The following is a 21,809-nucleotide window of genomic DNA, read 5'->3' as shown; positions in this document are numbered from 1 at the left end:
AAGAAAGCTCAGAGGAAGATGATCCTAGAAGAATCTTCTGAGGAATCAGATGTCCCTCTGATCAAAAAGAAGAAGGCTGGTCAATCCAAGAGAAAACATGATGAAACCAGCAAGCCCGATGATGGTGATGATGGTGATAATGAGGATGGTCCTCCTAAGAAGAAGAAGAAGCAGGTCAGAATCGTGGTGAAGCCTACTCGGGTGGAACCAGCTGCTGAAGTGATCAGAAGGATTGAACCTCCTGCCAGAGTGACAAGATCATCAGCACATTCAAGTAAGTCTGCAGTTGCTTCTGATGATGATTTGAATTTATTTGATGCACTCCTCATATCAGCCATGCTCAAACACTCTTCAAATCCCCTCACTCCTATTCCTGAGTCCCAACCGGCTGCACAAACCACCTCTCCACCACATTCCCCAAGGTCTTCATTTTTTCAACCTTCTCCTACTGAAGCACCTCTCTGGAATTTGCTCCAGAACCAACCCTCTAGGCCAGATGAACCAACCTCTCCCATTACCATCCCGTACAACCCATTAACTTCTGAACCTATCATTCATGAGCAACCAGAGCCTACCCGAACAGAACCTGGACCCAGAACCTCTGATCACTCTGTCCCAAGAGCATCAGAACGTCTGGCTCTCAGAACCACGGATACAGACTCTTCCACAGCCCTTACACCTGTATCCTTCCCAACGAATGTTGCTGACTCTTCTCCCTCCAATAACTCTGAATCCATTAGAAAATTCATGGAGGTCAGAAAAGAAAAGGTGTCTACCTTAGAAGAGTATTATCTCACTTGTCTAAGCCCTAGGAGATATCCTGGCCCTAGACCTGAACGTCTAGTTGACCCAGATGAACCTATCTTGGCCAATCCTTTACATGAGGCAGACCCTTTGGCTCCACAAGCTCACCCTGCCCCTGACCAACAAGAGCCTATTCAACCAGAACCTGAACCAGAACAATCTGTGTCTAACCAATCCTCAGTTAGATCACCCCATCCTCTGGTTTAAACTTCAGAACCTCACCTTGGAACCTCTGAACCAAATGCTCAAATGTTTAACATTGGCTCTCCACAAGGTGCCTCTGAAGCTCACAACAGCAATCACCCAGCCTCTCCTGAAACCAACCTCTCCATAATTCCTTACACTCACCTCCGACCCACATCTCTCTCTGAGTGCATCAATATTTTCTATCATGAAGCCTCTTTGATGCTACGCAATGTGCAAGGTCAGACTGACCTAAGCGAAAATGCTGAACATGTGGCTGAAGAGTGGAACAATCTGGGCACTTGGCTAGTGGCTCAAGTTCCAGTTATGATACAGCTCCTGCATGCAGAAGGAAGTCAGAGGATTGAGGCTGCAAAGCAAAGGTTTGCTAGAAGGGTGGCTCTTCATGAACAAGAACAGAGACATAAGCTACTTGAAGCTATTGAAGAAGCCCAGAAGAAAGAAAGAACAAGCAGAAGAAGCTGCACGTCAAGCAGCAGCTCAAGCTGAACAAGCCAGACTAGAGGCAGAACGACTTGAAGCTGAGGCTGAAGCCCTTAGATGCCAAGCACTTGCACCAGTAGTGTTTACTCCTGCTGCTTCTGCTTCCATTCCAGCTCCTCAAGCTGCTCAGAATGTTCCTTCCAGTTCTACTCAGTCAAGCTCGTCCAGACTCGACATCATGGAACAGCGTCTTGACACTCATGAATCCATGCTACTTGAAATGAAGCACATGATGATGGAACTTCTGCGTCGATCTGATAAACCCTAGTTTTAGGATCTCTTCGCTTTTCTTTTTCTTTAACTTTGTTTTATTTTGTTCACTTCTGTTTCTTTTTCTTTATTTATTCTACTTTGTTCGTTTGTGATTACCTATGCATATCTATATATATTTTTGTCACATATGCTTGCAAAAATCTTTTTATTCATAATTTCTTTATGTTTACATCATACATTCTTTTCCTAAAGTCTAGAATGGAGGATCCCTCCTCATTCTTCTGCACTCCTGGCGCTGCTCTGACCTATCCTTCTCCAGCCGCTCCAGTGCATATTGGATGTTGTTGAGCCTGTCTTTTAGCTCATCCCTCTCCAGAATCTCTTCTGCAGTCTTGAGCTTCTCTTCAAACCTCTCTTTTTCTTCCAGCAGCTTGAGTTCAAGCCGGCTGAGTTCTTGCACCTCCTCCACGAAGGCAAGAAATTCCCTCAGGTCTCTCTTTAACTCTGGACGCAGGTCCTCTTCCAGCAGTGTCCGTGTTAGCTCTGAGATGGTCCTAGTACCCTCTGGATGCCTGATGTTCAGGAACAAGTCCTCCTCAAAGGCCTTCCTTCTCAGCTCTTCTAGTGCTACGATGTATGATGCCATTTTTTTTACTGAAAATTGCTCGAGTTGTGAAGCTTACCTCTCTCTCCAACGCTTTATATAGGCTTCACTCTCTCTCTGAAAGTTAATGCTCCTACAGTTTCTCGAGGTTAAGTTCTTGGTAACTGACCCTCCTCTTTACTCCCTTGGCCGGTGGTAAACGTTCTTATCTTGCATTAACTCTTCTATTTATTTCGCCTAACTCTGATTCTTACTTCGTTTTCATTTTCTTTAAACTTAGACCTTCTCTAAGGGGGAGTACCTTGTACTTCAAGCTAAGTTTTTCACACCCCAGGCTTTTTGCTTATGACAAAAAGGGGGAGTAAACCCAGTTTTTGATGTGTAAAATTAATAGCTCTTTTGGTCCCTCACTTATCACGATTTTGCACTTTTGGTCCCCAATAAAAAAATTAGCACTTTTGATCCTCCACATTGCTTAATTCTTTGCCAAAATATCCCTATTTGAGACTAAAGCGGCAAAAGTTGTAAGATCAAGTTTTGATCTAGTAGTACAACTCTATGTTTTGATGATTACAAGTTAACCTTTTGATATGAACAATTGTGGTACTCTAACGTGTTTTTCTGAGTGTGCTATTTACAGGCTCTGACCTCAACTCAATCTCACACAAATCAGAAGCACTGTGTTAAAGAGCGACCCAAGCAACGCTTTCGCATTCACCATGTTCAGTATGATTAGTGGAAAAGCTTCAGAAGTTCTGAAGTTATACAAACTCTGATGTGGACTCAGTCACTAGAAGTTCTGAAGATCCAGAAAGTCTGATAACCAAGAAACACTGAAGGCTCAGATATTCTGATGGTGTAGAAGACTCTGAAGATCCAGAAGCTGATTAGTGAAATTCTGATGTCCAGAAGCAAGATACTCTGAAGACCATGTACTTCCCTCTGAGTTCAGAATCAGAAGAAACAATGGTCAGAGGATCTGGGCTTTCCCTCTGACTCTGATCAACCGGCTTCACAAGTTCCAATATGAAGCATTCCCCTGATCAGAAGTCTCCTAGGTTTAAAGGTCAAGTCGCTATCCAAGTACAAAAGCAACTGTACCTTCCTGACGACCTACCTAACAGTCTCAGACATAGCAGAAGCTGGATTTTCCAGAACTGCCCTCCAACGGTAGCATTTTCCATGCAACGCTCAATCCTAATCCTTGGAGTATATAAAGAGGCTGAAGACTGAAAGAAGCGGCTAGAAGCATTCACATACGCGCAAGACAATTTGAAATTCTTCTAAGCTTTCTTTCATCTGAAATTCATTGAGTTTACTATTAGCTTTTTTAGAAGCAAATCTCTTGTAAACAATTCTTTGATAAACAGTTTGTTTAGTTCCTTTAGGAGATCAAGGTTGATCGGATCCTAGAGAAGACTAAGAGAGTGAATCTTAGTGTGAGCTAAGTCAGTGTAATTGTTAGTCACTTGTAGGTTTCAAGTGCAGTTGTAACTCTTACCTGATTAGTGGATTGCCTTCATTCTAAGAAGGAAGAAATCACCTTAACGGGTGGACTGGAGTAGCTTGAGTGATTTATCAAGTGAACCAGGATAAAATCCTTGTGTGCTTTTCTATCTCTTATCTTTAGCACTTAAGTTCTCGAAAGATTTGTCAAAATCTTTAAGGTGGAAGCTTTATACTGAAAACGTTATTCAAACCCCCCTTTCTACCGTTTTTCATACCTTCAAAAGTGTGTAATTATGAGGGACTAATTTTGCTAATTTTTTCTAGAGGGACCTAAAGCGCAAAATCGTGATAAGTGAGGGACCAAAAGAGCTATTAAGCCAATTATAAATAATATTTATAATTAATTAATTTAGATAAAGTAAATTTAAAATTAATAAATATTTTTTATTAAATAATTATTGATAGTTAAAATTATCATAGAGTAATTTTTCTATTTTACTATATATATGATGATAAATAAATTAAATATATTAAAAACTAAGTTTAAATTAGGAGATATATATTAAATATATATGTTATGCATGTCATGTTAGTTATAAAAAATAATATAATAATTAAATTAAATTTATTTATCAAAATAGTTTAATTTTATAATTTTGATTTCAAATATGTTTTCTAATAATATTTAATATTAGTTCATAACCTCCTATGAAGTTTATCGTTGTTGCACTCATCTACAATAGACTAAAACTGTAGTATACAATGAAGTATTTAATAAACTTCCTAAATGAAATTATATTTGATATAGCTACAATATTTCTTCATGGATAAAAAATAACAATCATTCTTAACCAACTTTCACTTTTGCACATTATTATGGGACACGAGTTTAAGAATTTTTTTAACTAAGTCCTTATAATTTATTTGTGTTAACCACATGTATCCTCTACTGATGGAATCAAGTTCTATCAAGTGTAGTGAAAGCTAAAGGTCTATCATAAAGTGCATTCCTTAAGAACGAAATCTCAGGGATCCAAAGATTTAATTTTAACCACTGTAATAGACATTCATTAGGTTGAACGATTTGTGTTTGCAAAATTGTCTTATGAGATTTTATAATTTTTTACTTTCTTTAAAACTATAACAATATATTTATCGAATAAGATAAATTATTATCTTAATTCATAAATAAGTTAAAAAATATATGCTCTTACAAACTGCATATTAACTAATTAAATACTCATTATGCAATTAATAATATAACTTTTATATGTGTCACTAAGAATATGTTTCGACATTAAACTTTCATTAGCACACTTCCCATAAAGTTTCAACTGAAAACACTACTTTCATGGCCAAAACATCAAAGCAAGGAATAAATACAACTTTATAAAAGTCGTTTTACTTTTATAGATGACTTTACACAAACACAGACTAAATTATTCAGCTCTAATTATATATTTTCATCGTTTTACATAATATTGAGAGTGCATTTCTATTTAAACATATAATTAACAAGGTGTCAGTTGCAGAGAAGCACTTTTTGGAAGCAGATTTTACAGTAGAGGAAATATGGGATGTGGTGAAAAATTTTGATGGCAATAGAGCTCCGGGACCTGATGGTTTTAGTATGGATTTTTTCAAAAAATTCTGGAATTTAATTAAAGATGATTTGCTCTGTTTCTTCAATGACTTTTTCCTTACAGGGAGGCTGGTGAGGGGTTTAAATTCTACTTTTATAGCTCTTATTCCTAAAGGAGGTCAGCAAGAGGAAATTTCAGACTACAGGCCAATCAGCTTAATTGGAAGTGTCTATAAATTGTTGTCAAAAGTCCTCTCTGTGCGTCTGAGTTCGGTGCTGCCAGGTTTACTAAGTCAGAATCAGTTTGCTTTTACAGCTGGTCGCCAGATTGCAGACTGCTCTTTAATTGCTAATGAAGTTGTTCACACCATGGCTTCAAGGCCAGAAGGAGGGCCGTAAACTAACTGAGGGTGGAAATTCCGGCCATTTTTGCTGCTGTTTTCGCTGTTTTTTGTCGCTGTTTGGAGTTGCTGGCTGCTGTCTTGCTGTTTCGCTGTTTGCTGTTTTGCTGCTGTTGCTGTTGCTGTTGCAGATTTCTGCTTTGTTGTTGCTGAAGCTGCTGTTGCTGTTTCTTTGGGTCTGTTTTGCTGTTTTGCTGTTTGTTGGTTGCTGTTTAGAGTTGCTGGATGCTGTCTTCCTGGTTGCTGTTTGCTGTTTTCTGCGTTTGCTGTTGTTGCTGTTGCTGTTTTGCTGTTTTTTGTTGCTGCTGCTTCGTTTGGTTGCTGTTTCTATTCGCTGTTTTGATGCTACAGAGATTGGAATACTGCTGTTTTTACTGTATACGAATTTCCTGTTGCCGTTTGGGCTATTTCGCATGTTTTATAGAAGCATGGTGGCTTTCCCAAGTTGGTGGTACTCTTTTTCCTTGCTGGGTTTTTTCCCAATGGGTTTTTCTCAGTAAGGTTTTAACGAGGCTCCTTCTTGGGAACATGTTAGAAGCCATCATGCGGGTTGGTGGTGGGTTTGGTGCATTTTTAAGCACTTGGTTTGTCAAGAACCATTCTGTTTCAGATTGTACGTTTTTCTTGCCTTGAGTTATTTTGGCTCAAGCATTTTCTTAATAATATTCATTTCGTTTTAAAAAAAAAAAACATATAATTAACAAATAAATTGAAAATAATTTTTATTAAAGAAACATAAAATATAAATTATGTGCTTCGATCCCCACACAATACACTCTGAAGGAGGGATGAGAAGCCTTAATTATAACTAAATCTCGAATATGTAGGTATATACAAATGGTGACCAGTACCAAATGTTTATACCAAAGAAAAATATATTAAAAACCAGTGTACAATAAATTTTTTACTGAGCTTTATTAATGTAATTACATTACATATATTTATCATATTCTTAACTATCTACTATTCAATAATATTTCATATTACATAAATTATTTTTACAAATAATAGACACATAACTTAAAAACAAACCCGTGCAACGCACAGGTTTAATTTCTAGTTAAATTTGTATAGCGAGCATATTGAAACTTTTTGTAATTACATTTCGAAGGAAATGTTTTCCATGAATAATATTGATGGGTAAACACCCTATTTATACAAATACACTGTTGACTAATAATAAAATCTAAACTCTAATTATAGGCATAATTATATAAGAATAAATACAATAATATTCTATTCTATCACACCCCCGCAGTCGAAGCGGGAGATTCACCGACGCTGATACTGGAACGAAAATCATCAAAGAGGACCCGAGGAAGGCCCTTGGTAAATATGTCTGCAATCTGATGACGGGAAGGAACATGAAGGACGCGAGTCTGGCCACGCGCGACCTTTTCCCGAACAAAGTGGATATCCATCTCTATATGTTTGGTAGGCTGATGGTGCACGGGATTTCCAGAGAGGTAGATGGCACTAACATTGTCACAGTAAACAAATGTTGCCTGAGATAGTGGAAAGTGAAGCTCCAGAAGTAAAATGCGGATCCAACAAGACTCGGAGACAACATTAGCAACACCCCGGTATTCAGCTTCAGCACTAGAGCAAGATAGGGTGGGTTGCCGCTTAGATGACCAAGAAATAAGATTGTCACCGAGGAAAACACAGTAGCCAGAAGTAGAGCGTCTGGTGTCAGGACATCCCCCCAGTCAGCATCTGTATAAGAAACAAGTTTCTTAATAGGGGAGGGATACAAGTGAAGACCGTAAGTCAGAGTGCCACGAACATAGCGTAAGACGCGCTTGAGAGCAAGCATATAGTCGGTGTGGGGAGCATGCATGTGTAAGCACACCTGCTGAACATCATAGGAAATGTCTGGACGAGTGAATGTGAGGTACTGTAAGGCCCCAGCAAGACTCCGATACAAAGTGGCATCCTCACAAGGAGTCCTAGAAGAAGAACTGAGCTTCTGCTTGGTGTCAACCAGAGTAGCAAAAGGGTTGCACGACGCCATGCCAACGCGGGCAATGATCTCACTGACATAAGTGCTCTGACTGAGGAAAAGACCACCGGCATGCCGAGTGACAGCGATGCCAGGGAAATAACTCAGAGGACCCAGATCCTTCATAGCAAATTCAGATGCAAGAAGTTCCATAAAGAATTTGCGGAGATCATGAGATGAAGCAACGAGGATGATGTCATCAACATATAGCAGAATATAGGCAATGTCAGTACCCCACCGGAAGATAAAAAAGGAATGATCTGAACTGATGTGTTGGAGGCCAATAGAGGAAACATAGTCAGCAAACCGTTGATACCAAGCACGAGGCGTTTGTTTCAGACCATAAAGAGACTTCTTCAGACGGCAGACATAGTCCGGGTGCTGAGAGTCGCGGAAACCCAATGACTGATGCATGTAGACAGTCTCATGGAGATCACCAAGCAGAAAGGCATTCTGGACATCCAACTGATGAATGGGTCAGGATTAGGAGAGAGCAATGCTGAGAACTGTCCGTATGGTAGCCGGTTTCACCATGGGGCTGAAAGTCTCGTCACAATCCACACCTGCAATCTAAGACCTGTCATCACCTACAAGACGAGCCTTATCACGCGTAAACAAACCATTAGACTGCTTTTTATGGCGAAAAATCCACATACAACGAATAACATTAACATCAAAAGGACGGGGAACCAACTCCCACATATTATTTCTAATAAGAGCATTAAATTCAGACTGTATAGCGAACTTCCAACTAGGATCGGATAAGGCTTGTTTTGGGTTACGAGGCAAGGGTGAGATGAACGGGTCATCAATAGAGACCGAAAGGCTAAAAGGCTTTTTAGGTTGGGAAATGTCGTGCATGCTACGGGTAGTCATGGTCCGTACGGGTGGTGCAGGTGGGACCAGAGGCAAGGGCAAAGGCGAGGGAGAAGCAGGAGGGGAGACAGAGCCGATAAGGAAGGCGAAGAGTCAGTGGGACTCGACGGCGGGACCGGAGGGTCAGGTGGTCGAGATGACACAGTTTGCCAATGGTGGATCAAATAAGTGTAAGATCAAGTTTTGATCTAGTAGTACAACTCTATGTTTTGATGATTACATGTTAACTATTATGTATGAACAATTATGGTACTCTTACGTTGTTTTCTGAGTGTTCTAATGACAGGCCATGACTCTGGTCTTATTTCACATAATTCAGAAGCACAATGCTCTAAGAGTAACCTCTGCAACGCTTTTGCACGTACTATGTTCAATCTGAACAGTAGATCAAGCTTTAGAAGATCTGAAGATTATAAAGCTCTGATATGGATTCAGTTCACTAGAAGCTCTGAAGGATCAGACGCTCTAAAGGATCAGACGCTCTGAAGGATCAGAAGCTCTGAAGGATGAGAAGCTCTGAAGGTCCATAAGCTGAGTAGTGAAGATTCTGAAGTCCAAGAGTAAGCTGGCTCTAAAGACTAAGTACTTCTCCTCTGAGTCCAGAAGCAGAAGGTACAAAGGTCAGAGGATCCAAGCTTCCTTCTGACTCTGATCACCAAGCTTCACAAGTTCCAATATGAAGCATCACTCTAATCAGAAGTCAACAAGGATAAAGGTCATGTCACTATCCAAAGTACAAAAGCTATTATACCATTCCTGACGACCTTACCTAACTGATTCAGTCACAGCAGAACCTGGAAAACCCAGATCTGCCCTCCAACGGTAGCATTCCATGCAAACTTCCAAACCTAATTCCTTGGAGTATATTAAGAGGCTGAAGATGAAAGATGCTTTTCGGAAGAAACTTTGTAGAAGCTCACGCGAAAATCAAATATTCTCTAAAAGCATTCTTTCTTCACATTGTATTAATTGTGTTTACTATTAGCTTTCTAAGAAGCATTTCTTTGTAAACCCAAACCTTCAAACAGTTGTTTGATTTTCCTTTAGGAGACCAAGGTTGGTCAGATCCTAGAGAAGACTAAGAGAGTGAATCTTAGTGATAGCTATGTAACACCCCGATTTCCGGGGGTCACTTTAGTAACCTATTAAAGTAAATATGCAATATTTTCTAAAAGAGATTTATAATTGCGAGTATTTTTTTTTTCTTTTCAAAGTATTTCTAAATCATGAAGTGCATACTCCCAACTGTATATAAATTTACATCCAGCCTTAAACAAGGCAAGTACCTGGAAGTAACAACAGATGAACCCAACTTACAAACCTAACGAATAGAATTAGATTCAACGAGGAATCTATTATGCAATGACTCATAAATCTGATACACTCCCTACGATTTCCACATCGGAGAATCGCAAGATAGCAATGCACCAGAACCTACCCAAAACTTCAAACAATACTTATAAAATAATCCTATAAGCTTTAACCAACAATGATAAGCTCTTTACCCAAAAGGCTCTAGCCTTACACCCGACTCTATTCTTCGAGTCTTCTATAGTTCTTCGACATGGAATAACATCTGCTCGCATCACCACCTATCGTTGTGTGACAATGGGCGTAGTCCGCCAAAACACAAACAGATGGTGCGAGGGTCAACTCAAGGAATTACTTAAATAATACACCCAGTAGATAAAGTTTAAGGGATAGCTACTTAGGCTTAGAAGTTTGTGATAGCATTATAAATTGTATATCTTCCAATTGAATGTAAATGATAATTACTGACAAATAACATGTATCAAGTAAGATTAACAAGTAACAATCACACTCGGCAACTAAGTCAGTATGCATGGTGCATGAATGAGATGATGATGAACAAGATGCAATCCGGAAGGATGGGCACCATCGAGTCAATCCTAGCACCGGCCAAAGTGGGACCATTTCTGCACGGGCGTTTCTTATACCAAACAAAATGTAGTCAGATCAGCAGTATACCCGAAGGCCTGCCATTTCTGTCTGCTACTAAGAATTACCGTAGTGTTCTTATATGGAAATCCGGGTCTTAGGACCATTTTGGAATCCATCGAGGTCCGACTTCTCGCCGTGTATTAACCCCAGAAATGTGTGAATGAATGCAACCTGATTAGTCAAACAACGTCTCCGACCTCACTCGTCACATCGTCACGTGTTCTAGCTAACTTATTGTCTCTAAAAAGAATACCCTAAGGTAAATGTCGATTCTGCGACAAAAGACAATCAATTATAAAAATGAGTGCAATCACTCGTGATAACTTCTCGAGTCATCCGACTCATCTAATTCCGATGGTCAAAAACTGCTCAGCGAGCAAAGAGTAAAAATGTACTTGGAAACTTATAGTCCCCTGACTTATCCTTTAGATAGTCAAATAAATAAACTGCTCATCGTGCAAAGAGTATAAAATACTCAGAAACTTATTAGTTTTCCTAAATCTTGGATTCGGCGACACTTCTCATTTTCCAAAGCTAATATACAAACCCTAAGCTTTCATCTAAGATTGTTATCATTATTCAAAGGGTTCAGAGGTTGTTTAGTGTCTTATGAATTTTCCTTGTAAAATAGTTTCCATTTAGGTTTGTCTCTAATCTTATGAGTTTAAGAGATCCCATAATCCTAAGTAATTCCCAGAGAAGGTCTCGATCCACTAAAATATTATTAAGGGCCCGAACCTCCGTTCGTCCCGTCAAACTTTCCCAAAATCTCATGATAAGTGTGACATAACTGCCCGTTATCCTCACTCTGACGTACAACAGATATATGTGTAATTGCATAATCAAAGTAACACAATCCAACAGTCATGGCACATATATCAACACATCCTAGATTAACCATTTAGCACATAGCATGTAAATCAATATCAACACATCCTAGATTAACCATTTAGCACATAGCATGTAAATCAATCTCAAAAACAAATCCAGCGATAAACAATCATCATTGTTAGCCGAAGCCTCAGAAAACATTTCCCAGTCAATCACAATCAAGTGCATAAACAATAAATCAAGTCGAATTCGTCGACACCTAAAGCATTATCTAGTATTCAGTGAGTAGCCCTCACCTTAGCCAATTCCCATACTAACTGCAATTCCAATCCCAACACATCTTTGCTTTCCCGTGTCGGTTCGTTTTCTTTATCTTCGTCGTCAAGCGCTCCCGTTATTCGTACCCTTCACAAGTACACATAACGTAATTACTATTTGAGTTAACCTACTAACTCAAGGTCTAAAGCTACAACTTCAGGCAATTGACTCGAAGCGAAAGTATGCTATACCTAATCCCTATAATGGATGTAACCCATTAGGATTAATCTCAGAAAATCAAGACGAGTCGTCATAATGACAACAAAACAGTAACAGCCATTTAAATTGTTTCAAAAGCTTTTGACTTACTGAAATGATTTTAAAACCAAATATATCATTTTAAAATAAAAGGTTTTCTCATCTTTTGCCAAAACAACCTTTGCACTTACAATAGCCAATTTGCCAAACGAACATAAACTGTACAGAAGCTTTGGCTAATTTTTTAATACGTCAAATACATTCCAAAAAGTCTAATATCTTTATCATGGGTTAAATAACATGTTTTCTAAATCCCTGTAAATTTTCAAGTCTAAATTCGAAGGACAAAATTCGGGAAAAATCAAATATTAATAGCAGTTAGTGAGAAATCGGACAGCTTAACCCGTGCTCACTGAAATGCATATAACTAGAGCTACAAAAATCGGAACCACATGAAATCAGCGGCAAAAGTTTTCTAACAGAAAGAGTTACAACTCGTATGAAGGAAACTCCTTCAAATTCAGTCATTAACATCGTCTAAGAAAGAGTTCAAGAGTTCGTAAATCCCGCTAAGTTTTTTTTTTCATTCTAACAACCTAGCTATTGTATTGTAGTTCATGCCTATTCATTAATCACAAACTGGGCTAAAATATATACAAGAGTTGAAGGCTTACGAAAATCAAGTTTCGGAAACTTGTCGGCGAAGGGTCGCTAAAGAAAGTTGCGGCTCACGGGGTTGACGGATGAACTGTCGCCGAAGACACAAAGGAAGGTTGTACCTTCATCCTTTCGCGGCCAGAAACTCAATGGCGTTGTCCGTTTCCCCAAAGAGCCGATGGTTTGCCCAGAAAGTTCAGCCGAAGGTCGACGGTGGTCGCCAGGGTCGTTGAATAAAATGACCCAAATATGAAATTAAAAATAGGGTTTTGCTCTCCTCACGGCAAGAATCGTAGCAGTATCCTCCGTTTTTCCATCGGTCGCCGGAGTTGACCGGAAAGAGCTCTCGAAGGCGGCAGCGGCGGTGGTCGACGGCGACGGAACGACGATCCGGAATATGGGTTTTGTTGTGGACGTCGCAAGGGTTCCAATGGTACTAACCTCGCTGTGAACGGAGGTTCGAGTACACCGGAATCGAAGGTCGAAGTTTGCGATGTCGGCGGTGGCGTTTTAACGTCGTTCTCCCCTGTTTTCTTTCATGGTTCCTTTGTCGTTTCTCTGTGCTTGCTTCGTGGCCATGGAGGTGGTGCTCTCGGCTGGAAAGAGAGACCCATGGTGGTGGTTCATGTGGTGCGTCCATGATGGTGTTGTGGGTGGCCATCGGTGGTGGCTTCGTGAGGAAGAAAGAAGAAGAAGACATGATGGTGCCGCAGCCAAGGAGAAGAGCTCCTGATTCAGATCCATGGAGAGAAGAGTGGTGACGGCTTGCTCATGGGGGAAGGAAGTGAAGGTAATGGTTCCATGGTTGGAGAAGAAGAAGAACATGTTGATGATGGGGTGCTGCCATGGTTGATAGAGGAAGAAGAAACATGGTGTGCGTGGACAGCAAAGGAGAGGAAAATGGTGATGGTGTATGAGGTGAAAGAATGGGTGCTTGTTATGAGATGATGATGAAGAGAAGTGGATGGTGATGTGTGGGTGCTGAACATGAAGAGGAAGAAAGGGTCAGCCATGGTGGAGAGGAAAACGTTGATGATGAGAGGAATGAGAAGACATGGGGCTGGTTCCATCGAGAGAGAGGGAGGCACGATGGTGGTGGGAAGAAAATAGAAAAGGTTTGTGTGCTGCAGCTTTTGGAGAATAATAGAAGAAGTAGAAAGAAGAGGTGAAGAAAACATAATATATAGAAGAAGTAGGAAATGGGTCTGCAGAAGAAGAAGGAAGGGAAAATGAAAAAGTGTAATGAGAGAGAGAGATGTCGACAGAGTGAGTGAGGGAGGATAAGGATGTTTAGATATTTAGGAAAGATATTTTGTAAACTGGTATAAATTGATTTAGACACAGAAGAATTTAGCTCACAAAGTTAAGAGAAAATTATGTAATGAATATATAACTATACTAAAAATTATGAGGAACTTTATGAAATAGTAAAATATAAATTATGATCACTTTGAACAAATTAAAATGATCCATGAACCAAGAAATGAGTAGAAATTAAGCTAAAGAATAATTGTTTAATAATTAGAACAAATATGACGTTGTCATATTATACAATTAAGCTAAATATCATTCCATAAAAGGTCGATACTTGCTCTGGGTTCTTTTTAAATGAGAAAATGGCTTGAACGCAGTTTGCCATAAAATATGCCGTAAAACTACTTTTTGCAATTAACGTCGGATGGAGAAACTTCATTCTGAAGAAAGATTGGAAACATCGAAAGAAATCAGTACGCGTGTGGAATCTTCGTTTGAAGCTCCGAATAGAAAAAGTCTTTATCGACAGTTTATTTTAAGGTTCTTGAACTATCAGGGATTCAGTTTCGGCAAACTTACGAGAATTAGAATCGGACGTTCGTACATTCCAGGGTTTCGTGTCGAAACACTTGTCATGGAAAGGAATAAGAGAAATTCTTATATTCCTCTGAATGATTTTTGAATTTCGTTTCTACAGTGCTTTAAGAGCGGATTAGCCCTTCACTAACGCTTTCGCCCTAAGGCGGAAGTGAATATGGCTCGTGCTATAACCTACCGTGACTATAGTACTATTTTTAGTCATTTCTTGAACTTTCTTCTTCATTAATTCATTAAAATTAGTGAACACTCGTTTAAGTTTCCTCTCACGCTTACACTGTAACCAAGGTGTGAGTCGGAAGTTAATTAGTTATCCTAATCTAAAAATGTGGGTCTTACAAGCTAAGTCAGTGTATTGTTAGTCACTTTGCAGGTAGCAAGTGCAGTTGTAACAAACTCTGATTAGTGGATTGCCTTCATTCTAAGAAGGAAGAAATCACCTTAACGAGTGGACTGGATTAGCTTGAGGGATTTATCAAGTGAACCAGGATAAAATCATTTGTGTGCTTTCCTCTAACTCTTATCTTAGCACTTTTATCTTTGGTGGTTGAAGATATTTAATTAAATCTCAAGTGGGTCGAGTTTTAGTTTTAAAACACTATTCAAACCCCCCCTTTCTATCGTTTTTCATACCTTCAATTGGTATCAGAGCGAAAGTTATGATTACCACACCTAACAATGTTCAGTGATCCGGGCTGGTGTGAAAAACTAAAATGGCTGCCACCATTGAAGCGCAAAAAGATGTCTACAGTGCAAAGCCTCCTATGTTTGATGGGCAAAGATTTGAGTACTGGAAAGACAGGATTGAAAGCTTTTTTCTGGGCTTTGATGCAGATCTCTGGGATATTATAGTGGATGGCTATGAGCGTCCAGTTGATGGTGATGGCAAGAAGATCTCCAGAACAGAGATGACTGCAGAGCAGAAAAAGCTTTACTCACTGCATCATAAAGCTAGAACTATTCTTCTCAGTGCTATTTCTTATGAAGAATATCAAAAGATCACAGATCGTGAGTATGCTAAGGGTATCTTTGATTCCTTGAAGATGACCCATGAAGGAAACAAGAAGGTGAAGGAGTCAAAGGCGTTGTCCTTGATAAGAAAGTATGAATCCTTCCAAATGGAATCCAGTGAGTCCATTGAGGACATGTTCTCCAGATTTCAGTTACTCATTGCTGGGATTAGACCTCTCAACAAGAGTTACACAACTGCTGATCATGTCATGAGGATTCTTAGAGGCCTTCTTGAAAGTTGGATGCCTCTGATAACTTCCTTGGAGCTCACAAGAGATGTTGATAAAATGAGTCTGGAAGAACTCATAAGCATACTGAAGTGTCATGAACTGAAGCGTGCTAAACATCAGGATCAAAAGAAGAAGTCTATAGCCTTAAAATCCAAATCTGAAAAGGCTAAAGCTCTCCAAGCAGAAGAAGAAGAATCTGAAGAAAACTCTGAAGATTCTGATGAAGATGAGCTAACCCTGATCTCTAGAAAGCTCAACCGCATCTGCAAGCACAGGCAGAGCAAGTACAGAGGCTCTGGAAAGAATAAAGGAAAGAATGAATCTTCTTCTGGTCAGAAGAAGTCTTCATCAAAGGAAGTCACATGCTTTGAATGCAAAGAATCAGGGCACTACAAGAGTGATTGTCCTAAGCTGAAAAAGGACAAGAAGCCAAAGAAGCATTTCAAAGCTAAGAAAGGCCTCATGGTGACTTTTGATGAATTAGAGTCAGAGGATGTTGACTCTGATGGAGAAGTTGTTGAAGGACTCATGGCTATTGTCAAGAACAAGAAAGCAGAGTCAAAAGAAGCAACTAACTCTGAATCAGCATCAGAGGAAGATCCAGACTCTGACGATGAAAATGAGGTATTCGCTTCTTTCTCAACCTCTGAACTTAAATGTGCTTTGTCTGATATCATGGATAAATATAACTCTCTTCTGACTAAGCATAAAAAGTTGAAAAATGATTTTTCTACTGTTTCTAAGACTTCTGCTGAACATGATAAAATTATTTCTGGTTTAAAAGAAAATAATCATGCTTTAGCAAACTCTAACTTTGTGCTTAAAAACCAGATCTTAGAAGAAGTTGTTGCTTGTGATGCCTCTGATATTAAAAATGAATCTAAATATGAAAAATCTTTTCAAAGATTCCTAGCTAAAAGCGTAGATAGAAGCTTGATGGCTTCAATGATCTATGGCGTAAGTAGAAATGGAATGTGCGGCATTGGCTATTCTGGACCTAGTAGAAATGAGCCTCCTATGCCTAAGGCCAAACCTCTGTATGAACATTTTGTACCCTCTTGTACTATTTTGCCTGAATCATTGTCTGCTAAAGTTGCTAAACCCTCTCGTAAAAAGGGAACTCATTCTATGCTCAAATGTCATGCTCAAATCCCCTTACATTATCATGTTGAGAAACCCAAGGTCATCAGAACTCTAGGGTAGCTAACAAGAAAGGACCAAGAAAATGGGTACCTAAGGATAAGATTATCTATGTTGCAGATATACTTGATCGCTCCACTGAAACACCAATCATGGTATCTGGACGGTGGATGCTCACGTCACATGACGGGAGAAATGCGTATGTTCCAAGAGCTAAAACTTAAGCTTGGAGGCGAAGTTGGCTTTGGTGGCAATGAGAAGGGTAAAATTGTTGGTTCTGGTACTATTGGTGTTGATAATAGTCTGTGCATTGATAATGTTCTGTTGGTAGATGGCTTAAATCATAACTTATTGTCTATAAGTCAATTAGCTAACAAGGGTTATGATATAATCTTCAATCAAAAGTCTTGCAGGGCTGTAAGTCAGATCGATGGCTCTGTTCTTTTTAACAACAAGAGGATGAACAACATTTATAAGATCAGACTATCTAAGTTGGAAATTCAGAAAGTAAAGTGCCTTCTTTCTGTTAATGAAGAGCAATGGGTATGGTATAGACAGTTAGGGCATGCCAGTATGAGAAAGATTTCTCAACTTAGTAAGCTTGACCTTATCAGGGGCTTACCCACTCTGAAGTTCTCTTCAGATACTCTTTGTGAAGCATGTTAGAAAGGCAATTTACAAAAGTCTCTTTCAAGGCAAAGAATGTTGTTTCCACCTCAAGACCATTGGAACTTCTGCATATCGACCTTTTTGGACCAGTGAAAACTGAGTCTATAGGTGGTAAAAGATATGAGATGGTCATTGTTGATGACTACAGCCGTGGATGGGAGACAGAGGCGTGCAGAGCAGTCTGAGAGGTCGGGCCTGACATCTTGGCGAGACCAGATTCCTCTAGAATCAGCATGGAGCGGACCTTGAGGAAAGGAGGCAAAAGCTCGCTCTGACGGATCAGGGTGGCAACACCACGAAAAGGCTCAGTGAGACCAGAGACCAACTGGAGAACAAGACGATGGTCACTGACTGGGGCACCAACATTCCTTAACTGATCGGAGATATGTTTCAGACGCTGACAGTAGGCTAAAACATTAGAAAAATCCTCCATGCGAGTGGAGATGAAATCCTGGTCGAGAGCGACAGCACGAGAGTTCTGATTATCCTCAAACATAGAAGCTATACGGTTCCAAGTAGCCATAACAATAGAACTTTTCTCCATAACAGTGGCGAGAGGTCGAAAGAGAAGGTGGGATAAATTCACTGGACAGTAGAGTCAAGAGTGGCCCACCGGGCATAGGAAGCATCGGTGCGCGCCAGCTTGAGGAATGATGTGGTGAAGCACTTGAGTGGCGTGAGCATGAGCTTCAAACAATTCAGCCCACATACCATAATGATCCTTTATCTCGAGTTTGAAAGGAATGTTGTTTTTTATATTGGAGACAGCAAGGGCCGGATGAAAATCAGGTTTAGCCGGCGGGACAGGTGGGGTAACCAGAGTAGTGGTGGTGTCACTGGTTGGGGCACCGTTTGGAGAGCCAGGGGTAGATGCAGATGTAGCCATGTAACCTACAAAAAAAAATTGAATTTTTTTTTAGTCCTGAGTGAACCGTTGGTTCGGTTCACTTGCAGACCGAGTTGATCTGGGCCGGTCGGACCGGGGTTGCTTGAATGCTGAAACGGGTCGGGTATGGGTTCCAAACGCCCGTGTTGAGCACAGCAAGCAGGAGTGATGCGACGCGCTGCACGAACGTCGATCGGCGATCAACGGATGGAGACCGGGCGGCGGCGGCTGTGGGAAGCGGCCGGAGGAGCGGCGGTCGCGGGAGGAGGCGCAACTTTAGTCCTTTGAACAAACGCAGACGACTCCAATTTAGCACGCGGAAGAGAGCGACGGCGCCGAGGGAAGGATCGCGGCGCTGAGGCGTGGCCGGCGGCGCGACGGTGGGCGCTGCAGGGCTTGGCTGGCGGCGGTGGCTGCACAATAGGGTGCAGCGGCTGCAGCAAGATAACGTAGCGGAAAGGAAAAAAAACAAAACTAGAAAAAAGTTTATAAAGAAAATTAGGTCAGAAAAGTTGATCTGAACTTGCTCAATGATACTATGAAGGAAATATTTTCCCTGAATAATATTGATGGGTAAACACCCTATTTATACAAATACACTGTTGACTAATAATAAAATCTAAACCCTAATTATAGGCATAATTACATAAGAATAAATACAAGAATATTCTATTCTATGACATTTTAAAACCTTTAGCAACAAACTTCTAGAATAGCGAGTAGCACTTATTAGAGCTTATTTAGTGTTTTCTTTAGTAGATAGGTTCTAAGAGCATCTCTAATGCTAGTTCTCAATTCTTAGTTCTTACCACTATTCATTTGGGCCCGTATTGCCGCATGTGCTTAAGCAACTCTCAAGCAGTCTTGCCCCTACCATGAGTTCTTAGTTCTTAGTTCTTACCACTATTCATTTGGTCCCACTAACCACATTATTTATACTTTTTATTTTCATAAAGGAATAAAATAAAACTCAAAAAATAACAAAGTAATTTGGATGAGAGAGAAAAAATAATTTTTTATTCTAAGTTCTTAGTTCTTAGTTCTTACCACTATTCATTTGGTCCCACTAACCACATTATTTATACTTTTTATTTTCATAAAGGAATAAAATAAAACTCAAAAAATAACAAAGTAATTTGGATGAGAGAGAAAAAATAATTTTTTATTCTAAGAACTCAAAAAGTAAAACTCCTTATATAAGAACTGAGTTCTTATTTTTAAGAACTAAAAACCCCATGTCAGCACCTCGAATGATTAAGAACTCAGAACCTGAGTTCTTAACTCAAAAATAAGAACTAATTAAGAATCTTGCATTGAAGATGCTCTAATAAGATGCTAGTTTAATGCTCATTTCATTTTTTAACACTGATACAAACAAAGTTACCCCCCTCTCTTGAGAACAAATAAACATCAAAGGAACTCAGATCCATTGACATTAAATTGATAACACATCAATATCTACAGACACGTAATGTGTTAAAAATGCTATATTGGTGTTTTGGATCAAAACGCCTATAATCATGGACGGATTCACCGCCTGGCGAGCTTGGGCCTATGCCCAGGCTCTGGCAAAAAAAATAATTTTTTTCTTTGGACTTGATCATCTTTTGGGCTCAAAAAAAGAAAGAAAAAAGGGCAAAATTAAAAGGTGAGGTGTGGGTGTGACTGAGTGAGTAAGGACAGCACGGATGAGGCGGAGATGTGACTGAGGCGTGGGTGATGGCGAGGCGGTGAGCGAGACAGAGAGTGAGTTTTTTTTGGATTAATATGCACAAAAGTGTTAAGAAGAATATATACAAGAGTGAGAGCCAAAAGAAAAGATGGAAAAGAAAAAAGAACAAAAGGCCAAAGACAAGGCCAAAACCGTCACCAGATGGGGAGAAACAAATTTACAATACCAACATAAAACACTCTACTCCACTACTACAAGAAACAAAAGGAGCTACAGGTCCCAACAAAGAGGTCTTTTGATCCCAAACCAGCGAGGCTAGCACTCTATTGCAGTAGACACACGAAAACAGAAGCATGAGGACAGAATTAGCAGACCATTCCACACCTCTGCATTACCAACTAGGTAGAGAACCTTCAAATTATCTCCAGAAAAGTGAGAGGCTGAGACTTCCACAGAGAGTGTGTGAGTGAAATTTGAAAAAGTGAGTCTGTGGCATTAAGATGAGGTTGCCATGTATTCAATTTGGACATTTGGTAGCACCATAGCAAACAGCCAAACATGAGTCACATAACTGTAGTGTTGACTTCAAATAAGAAGAAATAATTAAGATAGGGTAGGCATGTGGTGATGTCGGATTTGATTTACACATTTAGGCATGCATGTGGTTGTCATTCGATGGAAATTGTGGGGATGAGATAAGTGCATTGATAATGAAAACATAGGAACTTTTTTTTTCTTTTGTACTCTTTGTATTATATCTGTATTGAGTTGCACTTCTAGACTCTTGTGCTTTTATATATTATATATATCAATTTTGTATTATATCTGAAAACATAGGATTTTTTTTTCTTTTGTTCTCTTTTAATTACTTTTTACCGCTGTTCTTACATGAACAATGAGGACCTTTCTCTAGGGTTTATGGTAGGATTGGTAGCTATTGTTATGCCAAAGAGAACCTCCCTTATTATGAATTGGGGTTAGCCTTTTATAGTGGGGCTGAACCCTAAATCTAAATCTATTATGTTTGGACCTGGTCTATGGTCTATTGGGCCTTAGTATCAGCTGATACGCCTAACTAAGCCTATCTGGACACTAACGAGCTCCTCTGTTGACTCGCCTTGCCCAGCGTTGTCCTAACGTTAAGGTCTCGCAAGTATCTTGTTTGGCGAGACCTGTCCACATGCCCGCAAGACGTCGAGTCCTTGTGCAGAAGGATGAAGTGCGTCTTTAGTATCAGTTCCCGACTCGCCAACATAGGACGAGACATGTCCACATGCCCGCAAGACGCCGAGTCTGAAGCATGAGTGTGTCCTAACCGTCTCAAGTCTCAAAGAACATGTGCCGCCCTTAGACGACTCGTTATGGAGATAACCCTTCGACTGGCGTCAACGACCAATACCCCCGAGTGTCCCCCCATAACTAGCCTTCCAGGGTACACCATTCTAATCTCGACTTTGAAAGTGAAGTGTGCCCTCTATAAAGCATATAGGTTGCCAACATGGCGTAGTAGACATACAACTCGCCATAAAAGCGACTAATAAATACAAGTGCCAACAATGGCGTAATGAACATACAACCCGCTACAAAAGTGACTAATAAATACATTTGCTACCACCTATGTACCCATGTCTGGAGAGGTCATCATATGTGGGAAGTATCTGATCAGTCCACATGCCCGCAAGACGCCGAGTCTGAAGCATGAAGACGAAGCGCGTCTTTACTCCAAGAAGACAATGATAAGAGGACGAGATCAATCCGCCAAAATC

General features: G+C 40.0%; 2 protein-coding genes across 2 annotated transcripts; both read right to left on the bottom strand.

Annotated features, from left to right (window-relative positions):
- Positions 1-6,818: 6,818 nt before the first annotated feature.
- On the bottom strand, positions 6,819-13,930 carry LOC130739682 (uncharacterized mitochondrial protein AtMg00810-like). Its single transcript, XM_057592061.1, has 2 exons — positions 12,602-13,930; positions 6,819-11,816 (listed from the first exon to the last, which is right to left on the bottom strand). Exon 2 carries the CDS (start codon positions 8,154-8,156, stop codon positions 7,164-7,166), a length of 993 nt encoding a protein of 330 aa, XP_057448044.1. The 5' UTR covers positions 8,157-11,816; positions 12,602-13,930; the 3' UTR covers positions 6,819-7,163.
- A 3,697-nt stretch (positions 13,931-17,627) lies between these two features.
- Positions 17,628-18,029, bottom strand: LOC130743017 (uncharacterized). Its single transcript, XM_057595130.1, has one exon. It carries the CDS (start codon positions 18,027-18,029, stop codon positions 17,628-17,630), a length of 402 nt encoding a protein of 133 aa, XP_057451113.1.
- Positions 18,030-21,809: the final 3,780 nt, after the last annotated feature.

Source organism: Lotus japonicus, chromosome 1 (assembly GCF_012489685.1).
Source record: "Lotus japonicus ecotype B-129 chromosome 1, LjGifu_v1.2".
In the NCBI taxonomy this organism is placed as follows: Eukaryota; Viridiplantae; Streptophyta; class Magnoliopsida; order Fabales; family Fabaceae; genus Lotus; species Lotus japonicus.
The sequence above is the reverse complement of the archived record's forward strand: the minus strand, read 5'-3'. Positions and strand labels throughout refer to the sequence as shown.